Source organism: Poecilia reticulata, linkage group LG15 (assembly GCF_000633615.1).
Source record: "Poecilia reticulata strain Guanapo linkage group LG15, Guppy_female_1.0+MT, whole genome shotgun sequence".
Lineage (NCBI taxonomy): Eukaryota > Metazoa > Chordata > Actinopteri > Cyprinodontiformes > Poeciliidae > Poecilia > Poecilia reticulata.
The window spans coordinates 20,199,374-20,212,021 of NC_024345.1; the positions used below are offsets into that span (position 1 = coordinate 20,199,374).

A 12,648-nucleotide genomic window follows, 5' to 3' on the forward strand; every position below is an offset into this window, starting at 1 on the left:
TCAAGCATAAAGAACAGTAGAAACTGAAAGTTCTTCATATTTACACAAGACATTTTCATAATACGCCTGCTAAAAATTAAATGCCCTTGATTTTATCAGATAAGCTCTTGAGCAAACGCCACTGGGTGCAAAGTGAAGAATGTTGTGTTTTTCGGCCTATAGGGGGCGGCAGTGAGCGCTCATCTTTCTCTTTTGTTGAGCTTGAACCCCAATAAAGCTCATGGGTGTAATGTGACGCTGTGCGCCTCAAAAACATTCACTTCTTTTTATGACTCCGTCCACAATAAAAAAAAAAAAACACACAAAAAACAAATTTCCGGTCGAAACCTTCATAATAAAGCACCCGATTCATATTAGCAGTTGGGCAATCAGTTCAGAAACTCTGACGCTTTTATTTTTGAGAAATAAAAAACGCCTCTTTATTTCCAGGCTACCTCCTACGGACCTGACTGCTGGCTGCATTTGTCAGATCGACAGTGAGCCTGCGAGCAACAACTTCCCCAGATTGACACAGAATGGAGAGAAGCTGACGCACGTTATTTACCGGACCGTTAACTTCCCTCCTCTGGCCTTTGCTTGTGCCACCGCAGAAATAAATGAGGCGCTAAACGAAGCAAGAGCATATTGAAGTTAATTTGTAACGCTTGGCACCAGTGGAGAGCTAAGGATCTTTGAGTGTTTTCGTAGTTTTTGCACACTTTCACCGCGTTATTACGCACGACGCGCAAAGGGATGGCTCCTCCGCTAAAACACAGACCGGGCGTGCAGCAAAGTTTTTATGTCTTTCTCTCCATTTCGCTGGCTTGTTCTTACAATATTGACTTAGAACATCCTTTGGTGTTTCAAGGACCAAGTTCTAGTTTTTTTGGCTACTCCGTGTTGGAGCATTTTCATGACAACACACGCTGGTGAGTCCTGGAAAATATATTTATTATATCCTTAATTATGCATTTGTTTCTTTTAAATATCAAGACATGTCTTTGAAAACCTTATAAATGTAAACATAAAAAGACAGTTTGACGTGCTCTATAATCTCAAAAAGGTATTCCCGTTCCTTTCATCGTTTTTTGTGGGGGATGAACTGAGTTTGTTTCGCGATGCTCTCCCCTCTCTTTATGTGTGCAGGCTAATAGTGGGAGCACCCAAGGCAAACTCTACCTACAGCAGCTCGGTGCGCTCTCCCGGGGCTGTGTTTAAGTGTCGGGTTCACAGTAACCCCGAGCGGCGCTGCACGGAGATGGACCTGGGGAGAGGTCAGTCACGCCGCAACCCAACCGCTGCTGCGTTTTAGCGCAACTTCACACATTCTCACTGCCGCGTCTCTGCAACGCACGATCCTAAATGTAATTCGAGTAAAAACTCCACCTGGTGCCACACAGTCCACATATTTCCCTCTCTTCTTTATTCTTTGCATGTACTCCCCTCTCAAGCATCTGCTTTGTTTTACCAGAATATTGCCGCCTTATATTCTGCTCTTAACAACCCACAAGTTTTGTTTTTTAGCTCTCAAAACAAAGGAGTCATGTGTGCAGAACTTCATAAATATTTTGATTAATATGATTTATGTTCCTACTAATATTTTTCAAGCACATGAGCCAAGAAGGTCGGGATTTAGCGCTCCCTCCCCCGTCATGCTCTGTTCTTATGGTCAAGGCGCAGAGGGTGCACGGCACGCATGGCTTTAATATTTACTCTGCTCTCTGCCAATGTGTAACTAAAACAAAACACAGCAGACGAGCAAGAACAGTCCCAGGGAAACACTTAGTAATATGTCATAACTCTGGCCTTTGTGGAAATAACGCAGAAATGACTTAACTGCTATTCTCATTTTTTCTGAAACATTTGCTCAACAATGGCAGTAAAATATTACATCAGGAATAAAAAAGGCACCATGTTGCAAAGGGGCTTTCTCAGTTCGTCTGGTTCATTTAAAATACAAACTAAATACAAACTTTTGCATTTTAAATGATAGATCAGATTGATCCAATATTTGTTAATACGTTATAAATCACTTTTCACTGTAATTACAGTTGCGGGTCTTTTGAGGTCTTAACCAGCTTTGCATTTCCAAACCTTGCCATAATTAATTGATATTCATTTTGGATTTAGGTCTTGACTTTGACTAGACCATTCTAACACTTGCATATGCTTTGTTCTAAATCAACCCTCGGAAACTGTGGCCATACATTCTGGGTTGTTTTCCTGCTGTTAGCCCACCAACCCAATCTCAAGTTTTCAGTAGCCTCTAACAATTTTTCTTCTATTATTTTCATGTATTTAGCGCCTTCTTTTTTCGCATGAATCTAATAAAAAGGTGGAAGGTGTAGAAATGGCAATGTCCAGATTTAGTTTTACGCTACATGTAGGCCAAAAAAGGTTAAAGTTTGGTTTCTAAACAAAAATAAAGAAAATCAAACGAAGAAAAAGAAAGTAGTAAGATAACAAATGAATACGTTCTGTTGCTTTTCAGTCTGTTTGATGACCTCTGATGTTCTTCCTTCGGAAGGAAGAAGTGAGAACGGCTGAAGCCCAAGATGAGAGTGATTCCTCAGAGTACATATTTCCTTCCTTTGTGATTTGTCACTTTAGATCTCTTTGCTGGAGAGTTGTGGTGTGTCATTTATCTCTCCTCCTCACCACCCACTGCAGTTCAACTAGAAAACCACTTTGTGCAGCAGCAGCAGGTCAAAAGGTTCCCGATTACAGATACAGATGGCGAGCAGGGGGGGTAAAATTGCTTTAACTTCCTGAGGAAGAAAGGAAGAAGTCTGCTGTTTGATTTTCCTCTCCAAGTGAAACATGTTTGCGCTCTATCAGATCAGCTCGAGATGAAAGAACACATATCATTTCCTTGCTTTTGGAGATATTTCATTTCTGATTGCACAATCAAGTATTAGGTCCATTACCAGACCTACTATGGTGCGATATTTTTTTTTAATCATGCTACATGGTGGGTCGGTCATGAATGCATCCTTGAGGTCCGCTTCTGTTCGAAACAAGGACGAAGAGGACGATTGAGCTCAGTCTCATTCTGTTGTCTCCAAGAGCTACAGCAGTGAAAGTTTCAGACACTTCCCTGCTCCATCACAGTTTAATCAGATGATCGACTCACTTCTTTAGCGTGACATCAAGTTTGTTTATCACGCTGTTTGTTTGATTCAGGGGTGTTGAAACAGTGATTTAACTAAAAGCTGCAGGACTATCTCTGGACGACTGGAGTCGGGGAGTCGGAGAGTTGGAGAGCAGTCTGTGCTCAAGAACAGATTAATGCTCCATTTTAGTGAAAGTCTGTTGGGAATAATTGATTTGAAGGTAGAGCTAAAAATCAGCAATACAAATTCTAATAAAGCTTTTTCTCTGCTACACATGAATTTGTCTGTGGCTATAATATAGGAATTTATTTTCACAGAAAATGAAATTGAAGCACGTGCTTTCACGCCTTTGGTTCTAATATGCATTTCAACATTCTGCATATTGCAACACTTCTAACTAATTATTAAATAGGTGTTTCTTATTGGAGATACAACACTTCTCAGTATAGGTTTTCAGTTCAGTGTCTCATCAGTTCAGGACTGACTCAGTCGTGATCTGGGGATCACGTCCTTTCTGCTTATCTTCTGAATGCAGTTCTTCGTGAGTTTGTAGCCATTCTCACGCTTTAAAATGAATGACTTATCTGATGGGAATTGCATAATGGATAAAAATCTAAACATGTGAAGCGCCCACAGCACTTTCATCAGACTAAACAATATCTTAGTTATGGGAATAGTTATTACTTTTAACGCTAAAACAAATCCTGAATACATAGGGTTTTTCAAGACTTAGGAATACAACGCGTGTTATTCAACTGGTTTTGCGTTGCAAATGTGTTTATATTTCTTCAACTTTTTCACATTTTGTCACATTGCAACAACAGATTTAATGATATCAAATTTGATAGATCATTTTAATAAGTCATGCTGAGGCAATTCTTTGCAGCTGCAGTTTTATGAGGGGTGAGTATTGAAATACTCCATCCATCTTTCCCGCACATCTGAACAGCTTTCCTATCAATCCTGAAGAAAAGCATCCCACAGAATGATGCTGCTGACCACCATGTTTCACTGATGCTGTACGCGGTGTTGGTTTTCCACGTACGGTGTTTGGCACATAAACCAAAATGATAAAGTTTGGTTTCATTTGATTTTCTAACATCAGTGCTTTGTTGTCCTTCATGTTCTGGAATAATTAAAATAATAATTTCCATCTGCATGACTGATTGCATTTTCTCTTCTCTCTCTCTCTTTCTACCAAAGACTGGATGACAAAAGTGCTGCGTTGGTCTCAGCCAACTCCTTTCCTGATGGGCAGTTTTCTTTAGAGAGACTTCAGGGTCCATTTTATTTTATTTTATTTTTTTGTGCTGTTTACTTATTTTGGATATTTAAAATGTTTTCCAGTTTCGGTGTTAAATATTCTTTAGAAATTAAAGTTAATTGAACTTTGAGAGGGCGTACTTGCATTATTGTACCATCACCATTATGTTACTTGGAAATGGTGTCAACATATTGTATAAACGACATTTAGCAAACTGGACTTCATATCGGTCTCTTTCAGTGACTTTATTCTTGCCACTCCTCCATAAATGCCAAATTAGTGGAGCGTATGAGAAATAGTTTTCTTATCAGCAGGTTTTTCTACCTGAGCGGTGAATATTTGCGGCTCCTGCAGATCTATTCTGGGCCTCTTGACCTGTCAGTTCAGGTGGATGATTATGTCCTGATAGATTGAACAGAGCTCTGTGTGATGCTTAAAGCTTGTGATGTTATTTTTTATCCTAACTCTCCTGTTTGTGTGTTAATGTTCTCTAAAACCTCTGACACCTTCACAGAACAACTGGTTTTGTACTGTTATTATATTAGGTGGTTGCACTGGGCTTATTTAGTGGAACAAGATATCTTAAGGTGATTATTCATAAAAACAATCTTGCAAGCTTCCTTCCACTTCAATATTGTGAATAATATTTTGGTGGTCTGTCACACATGTCACCAATTAAAACAATAAAGTTTGTGTTTGTAATGTGATGAATCACAGAAAATGTGTTCATATTTTTTCGCAAGGTTGATCAGAAAGTCAAGTATTGCTGTGTTACAGTGAGTTTGACGTCATTGTTTATGGATTTGGCTGAAAGACTTGATGGAAACATCTGTGCAGAGCAGCATTAATTCAGTTTTTTTTTTATGAATGTCTCAAACTGTGAGTTGTGTTAAATCACTTCCACAATCAGAGTCGGCTTCTCCCTCCGTCCTGATGACTCAACGTCTGAAAACGGCTCTCTTTGTCTTTCAGGAAACAAGCCCAGAGAGTCGTGCGGAAAGACGTGCCAAGGAGACAGGGATGACGAGTGGATGGGGGTCAGCCTGGCCCGCCAGGACAGAGCCAGCGGCAAAATACTGGTGGGCCGAAGTTTCTTCTTCTGCAGCGTATTTAATAGGAACCATGTCTACTCGTAAAGCACAGACCAGATTATGCCCACATCATTGTTACAAATGTTTTACCCCGAACCGCACTGTTAAACCACAGCTGGCCCCAGCATTACTCCCTCGCTTTGGGTAAAAACGCCTCTCTTTCCATCCTCTCAAGCTCCGCCTGGCACAGATAATAACAGCGAAGGATTTAAAACGAGTTTTCTCTGTGCTTCCTTGTGTCGGGGAAGGTGGAATGATGCCTGGAAATGACTTTTACGTAATTTTTTGCAAAACCTTCAGCTTTTGTCTGGAGTGTTTTCGTCAGTTGGTTTGGATGAGGTCAGAGTGGCGTAGATCCTGGATGTGCTCGTTTGCACACAGATCTATGGTCGGCTGGCAGAGTTTGTTTAGGCCTCAACCCCCACAGCGGAGGTCCCATGCAAGGGGCAGCCTTTCATTAAATATTAACCCCTGTCTCCTGCTAAGGGCAGTCAGTAGAAACGGGGGGTTCATGATCAGTACCACCAATGTGGAAGCATTCCTGACAGGTGAATACTTTGGAAAACCTTGTTGCCGGCTGATTTGAACAGAAATCGAAGTCAAATCCTGTCAGAGACGGAGCCCAGCTTGCTTTTGATCTCCAGAGCCTCCATTGTTTGGTGAAGTTTACGGAGGAATGCTCTGGCTTCGAACCTTCGCTCCGCCAGCCTGTCAGTCAAAAACTCGACAGGTCTTGGACGTGGGAGCCGAGTTGTGTAACTGAAAAATCCCTTTTAGGCTCGCTCTCTCGCAGTTCTGACAGCGTCTCGATGAAACAGAGGAGGCGGCTCTGTAAAAGCCACGTGTTGCCGTGCCTCTCCAAAAGCACGGACGTTTTCTCTCTTTTTTTTTATCTTACCCGAGCAGGCTCAGCAGAGAGAGAAAAAAACAAAAAACGGCTGCTTGGCAGATGTGTACAGCCGTGATTTCATCCGGGCGAGCTCTCAGTGAAAGCTTTGTTTGTGACGATGGAGCTTTTTAAAACAGGAACATCGCAACCCTCATGTTATTTGTCCCTAAAATGAGCTGAGTTATCACTGCTTTTACTAAAAAGAGGACAGAAATGCTACATTTTCCCCCCACCGGTGAAGTCATACTTTAAAAGTTTAAAGCAGTTTCTCAACATTGCATCTTGTTTCCAGAGAGTCATCTGATGCTGTGTTTATGTCTGCAGGCTGCAGGGCTCCGGTGTTGCAGTCTGAATGACTGCGTGTGCGTGCGTGTGTGTTTCTGTGTGTTTCTGTGGGGAAGAGAGGGAGGGATGTTGGTTTCTCTTTACTGGGAGGGGGGAATTAAACGTACTTTGTCTGCACAGAGGTTTCCAGGACTGTCCCCGGGAGCCCACCATCGATCCCCAGGGGGACTAAATCATTACCACATTTGTGCATGCATGCAGCCAATTTCCAAAATCCAGACACGATTATCCCGTTTGGTTATGGAACTGTGGAATGTCTCATTTTGGAAAAAGAACAGCAAAATATTATTGCAGTATTGCTCAATGTCACCCAACAAAACAAGCTCCCTATTCGGAGGTCGTTCTCTTGTCTTTTTGATCTGGTCCTTGTTGCTGCCTGTTTGACCTCATGGTTTCTCCGGTTTGCTGTTTTGCAATAAAAGCACAAATGTTGATGAGAAAATACATCTTGGCAAACGCAGATCTCGGTCTGCAGCAGAGATATTCACACCACAGACCATGGCTGTTACAGCATGGTCGGGGGCTTATGGACGGCCTTTAATTTCCCCTCCCTCTCATTGACGATCATCGGACGGCCGCAGAGACGCGTTGACTCCAGCTTAGCGAGGAGGAAACTGCCGAGGCGATTAGCGCGGTGGAAGGAGGCCTGAAGTGCTTGTGTTGCTGCCGAATGAGGTTATCTCTGTTTCCTATCGCAGGCTTGCGCTCACCGCTGGAAAAACATCTACTACAACTCGGAGCACATCCTCCCACACGGGTATTGCTCCATCATCCCCCCGACGCTGCAGGGAAGAACAATGCCGCTCATCCCTTGTTATGAAGGTACACAAAGCAGAGCTTCACAATATTTACAAGTGAAAATGGATGAAGATAAAATCTGAAAAGTGTGGTGCGTGTCAGCACCACTATGTTTGGTAATAGGGTCAAGTAAACTATCACAGAGCATCTACAGATTAAATTGGATTACTTCTATAGTAGGGTTTAGATTGACCTGACTAGTTAGGTTTAAAGTAAACCCGACATATTATTTTAAGTACAATTTTTTTCTACTTTTGTTGTTAGAGCACTGTTTTAATAAGCATCTTTAATGTCTTCCAGCTTGTTGTAACTGCAGAGTGAGTCAAGTCCAAATAATGTGTGTGATTGAGAGGATTATATCTCTGCACTTGTTACATTCGGATGAACTTCTGCATCCTTCTTACTTTCTCTATTACCTTAGCAAGTTAAACTCTCTACTAATCTATTTACACTACAATAAATAGATCAGCAGAACTTTATTTTGTGCGTTCTCCTTTGGTTTTCTCTGTGCTGCATGTATTTCAGGTTTATTAAATGCCTCAAAAGCCTGAGGCCAACCTAACCATCAAGTAAATACTTCTAACCCGACCTGCAATACAGTCGGGGTCAGACTCAGATCATAAATCTAAACTCTATTCTGGTTGTTGTTAAGGAGTATAAGACAAAAATGGGTTGCATAAATATGTCACGTCACACTTTTTATATTTTATTTGTGAAAAAAAATCAGAAAACCGTGTATAATTTTTCTCAGTATGCTTTACTTTGTGTTGGTTTTCCATGTTAAATCTCAATAAAATACATCACAGTTTGTGGTTTGATTGTGACAAAATGGAGTATGAATGTTTTTACAAGACATCAAAAGCTTGGACTGCCTAATAGTGTCAAGATAATTTTCATTTCAGGCCAAATCAAGATGTGCTAAAAACTCCTGATAAAAATAATAAATAAAACTAAAGTTCTTTTAACATTGTTGCAATTTGGCACTATGCAAATGACACATTTGATTTGAGTCATTAAAAAAAAAAAAATCATAATCATGCAACCGTTATCTTGACGGTTTTATTTCTGTGGCCCTCTAGTTTCCAAATGGCCACATAAATGACGAAGGCGGACCAGATGTGGCCCGCGGGCCTCGAGTTTGACATGTTTCTCTTTGAAAACTGAAACAAATTGCCTGGATAATTAAACATGCTAACTCTATCTGTACATGGCTGCCGCCGGCGTGCCTCTGAGATCTCCTGACCTCACTAACTTTTCTTGGGATACCTCAGGACCCGCCTCGGCTCACTGTTATTCATCACGGTGCGTTATCTCAACGGCCAGCCTCATCACCAGGGAGGCCGAGCTCTCCCTCCGGCCTGTAATTGGTGTTCTGGCTGGAGCAGCTGGTGGGGAGTGAGCATCAATCTGTCTCCCCGCAGTCCAAAAACACTTTTGCTCTCTGAAACGCTTCTCGGCAAAGGTGCAACACAAGCAACGACTTCGGCTTGGTTTCCCAGAAGCTCTGTGAATTTGAAAAAGATTTTGATTATAATAAATCAAATCAAATTTTCTCCCTGATTGTTCTTTTTTTACACATGTGGTAAAAAAATAAAAATAATGTCCACCCTAGAATAACTTGAATTAAGTCGTGCCAAAATGTTGCTTGTATAATTTCATAGGTGATGTATTGAGATATAGATCAAATTCCGCTTCGCACCATAATTGTGCTCCCAGGTCAGAATTATACTTCCTTTCCTTCTTTTCACTGCCAGCAGTTTGACACGCAGAGCATGCAACTGTATTTACGGCGCATTTTCCTTAAGTCCAAGCTCAATATTTTTGTAACCTAAGAGCAAAGACCCCCCTTCTCCCCTCCCAAGTAAGAGGTCGTTTTGTTAAAAGTGAAGCTGCAGCCCTTCCTTCAGTCTGTTCTGTGCCGCTGGATTCCTCTTGGATTGGACTTTGACTAGCTCCATATGGAATGCCAGAGAAAAACAGCAGTAAGCTCTGGCTCGAGCAAACAGCTAAATAATTTGTGGTTTGTTTTTTCTTGCAGACTATAAGCAGAAGTATGGGGAAGAGCACGGCTCGTGCCAAGCTGGGATAGCAGGAGTTTTCACAGAGGTCAGTAGCAGTTCTTCTTCGTCCTCATATTTAATCCCTTGTTTCTGCTCGTGTAATAGAAAGATGTCATACTGCCTCTGAGGCATCAGCAGTCGGCTGTCTCTTTGATAAATCTAAAGTTTAAGATGGACTTTCCGGATAGAAACAGAACACCAAAGTGTCGGATTGTCATGAAATGTGACCTTCATCTTAAATCACACTAAGAAACAGTTCAAATGAACCACAAGTCAAACTTCTCTTAGTCAGACTCTGGTTTTATTTGTTAAATGTATACGTCTAGTCTCTTCAGTTTAATATTCCAATTAGTAAAATGTTTTATAAGGAGTCAGATCCACACATGAGTGTAAGTGTACCTCCCAATTGACAAACCAAAACCTCAGTTGTTTCACAATATGTGATTAGCGATGTTTGGTGACTATACAGATAATAATTTATCATCACACGCTCAGTCTCAGTAAAATATAACAGATAAGGTGTCAGATTTATGCTTTATAATCTGTTTGAGGTATTTTCACTTAAAATGAGCAAGATTCCTTCTTCAGGTCCTGTTTTATCATCATCAAGTTTTTTTGCTTCTCTCAAAGTGAAGTCTGAGTCAAGCAGAATATCTTCTACCAGTCGAGAGCAACAACAGCATTCATCATCTTTTCACACATAAAAATGATACAAATTCATCTGACTTATATTTGCCATGTCCAGCTCATGTAGTCTGGATTTGATTTTGGTCTCAATGTGGACACATGGTTTTGACAAGGTGTCATTTTAAGTTACAGATTAAAGACCATGTGTTAGGTTTACAGTTATGACGTGAAAGTTCATTGCAGGTTAGCTAGTTATTGCCTGGTGACGAAAACAGCGCCTCAAAGACCACCAGAAAAAAACTAAACAAAACACAAGCAGAGCAGTGAAAAAGACAACAGCTGGTCTGATGAGCAAAATAAAAGTCCAGACTGATGTCAGATCCGCCTTTTGCTTTTGGTTAAAGTTAAAGATACAATAAACACCTGCAAAATTTAGCAATTATTTTCAAGTGCTTATTGCCCATAATGTTAGACCTTTTTGATCATTTAAATTGGTTAGTTAGTCAGGCTACCTGCTCTCATCGTTCAGTCTGCAGTTCGTAACCACCTGTACTTCCGGGGGCCGATCCTTTTGTTTCCACATGAACTAAAATATTAACATAAAGCTCAATTTGTATTTCTTTTAAGCTTGAAAAAAGTGCAAGAACAATCTTCAGGCTGCACAGCAACATGTGCAGTTCCATGACACTGTCCAGAGCCAGAGACAAGTCCAATCAAGTTGTCATTTCTCTAACGTCTCACTAAAACTACTTCAAATTCCAGGAAGAGTAGGACAGAGAATTTTTGTGGTTTCGAAGCCATAACTTTTTAAAACATTGTTATACTGTATTACTCTGAACTGTTCCATACATAATTCACAAAATAAACTCTGTTTGGTAATTAAATACTCTTCGTAGCCCTCAGAAATGTAACATAGGTTTGGTATTTGGACAGCTGATCTCTTTTAGTATTTTGAATTTTTAATTTACGCACCAGATTGCCCCTCGTGATTGTCCTTACTGTGTGTTTTTCTTCTTCTCAAAGGAGTCTTTTCATAGCAAAAACTTCAAGGCATCTTTATTCTTCCTGTGCTCTTTGTTGACTTTAACTCTGGTATCCCAAGGATAGTTAGCAGAGACGTCCTCCACGGTGAACAGAACGGGATCTTTTTTCACATTTGTTTAAGAAGTCAAATGATGTGGAAAATACGAATTCTCCAGTTGGATTTGCACGAGTGTTTATATCAAAGCCACACAGACGCTGAGCTGATTAACTGCTGATAAGTGTTAGCTTATGTTTCCACGTGCAGCGACGGTAGGAAAGGCTGTGGCTGGTGTGCTTCCACGAGATAAATGGTTAAAAAAAGCAGGACCATCCTCTGAAGCTTACATGACATCATCCCTGGATGCAGAGAAGCCTTCTGTATACATCTGGTGTCAAAAGCATCTTTTCAGTTTTGGCCAGTGAAATACAACAGTAAACAGAGAAATTAAGTTTTGAAATGTTTTTTTTAGAAAATACATCTACTGACAAAATTAGGTTTACAGCTTGTATATGCAACTAGTTTAAACTTGTTTGTTTTCCGTACAATCACATTAAAATACTTTCCTGATGTTAGCATGTGTGCCATGCGCTGTAAACTTTTCTATTTTCTATCTCCCAGGTTATCTTGACATTCAGCTTAGACCCACAGTAATGTGATGTGGACTTTAAGTAACCTGAATGTGTACTCTGAGCAGAAATGACTTAGTGGGAGGTTTGAGAAGAGTAAGAAACTTTATATTTTTACGTTTTTATGTCTTGATATTTCAAATGAATAGTTAGGAAATCAGCATGGAAATCAGATGAGAAAAAGATTTCCACGCCTATTTGTGCACACTGATGTTTAATTCTATTTAATAATGATGAAATACTGAGGAATACAAGTAACATAGGACTTTTTGTTTTTTACATTTTATTTAAAATGTAAAGTAAGCAACGTACTACAGTTAGCTAAAGGATTAATAGAGAAATGAAAAATGTTAAGACTGCATGTGGAATGGGAGAAAAAAAAATAGATATAGGGGCAAACATGAGCTAAAAGTTAGTATGTTTGAGGGTTAGGGTTCTTATTTTTTGTGCTAAAAATAAGAACCTTAAATTTGTTGTGGGAGATGTTTTAAATCCCCTCTTGTCAAAGCTGCACACAGACCCAGGCAAGAGACGTAGAAAAACAAAGATGGAAACTCGAGACATTATCAGGCCACCGTTTTTTTTTCCATGGTTGGAGACTGTCAGAGAGGATCTGGTAAACCATTTGAACACCCCCCCTACCTTTGAAAGAATGTGAAGAATTGAAAGAAAAGGCATCCAACTGTTTGGGTTTTATCCTTGTCTGAACTTTTGCTCCGTATGCCTGGTGGTGCCCAGATGTTTGACGCCGCAGCACAGGGACGGCATACTGCTGAGTAAGGTCCTGACTGTGTTGTTTAGTTTGTTTGTTCAAAGGAAGCGTTCCCGGCGG

General features: G+C 40.5%; 1 protein-coding gene across 1 annotated transcript in view; it reads left to right on the forward strand.

Moving 5' to 3' along the window:
• Nucleotides 1-357: 357 nt before the first annotated feature.
• itga9 (integrin, alpha 9) overlaps nucleotides 358-12,648 on the forward strand; it is a 66,282-nt gene continuing 53,991 nt past the window's right edge. Inside the window, exons 1-5 of the mRNA XM_008429923.2 lie at nucleotides 358-908; nucleotides 1,126-1,253; nucleotides 5,329-5,435; nucleotides 7,380-7,503; nucleotides 9,518-9,585. Coding sequence (XP_008428145.1) covers nucleotides 733-908; nucleotides 1,126-1,253; nucleotides 5,329-5,435; nucleotides 7,380-7,503; nucleotides 9,518-9,585 — 603 coding nt within the window. The 5' untranslated portion in view covers nucleotides 358-732. The remainder of the gene's footprint in view (nucleotides 909-1,125; nucleotides 1,254-5,328; nucleotides 5,436-7,379; nucleotides 7,504-9,517; nucleotides 9,586-12,648) is intronic.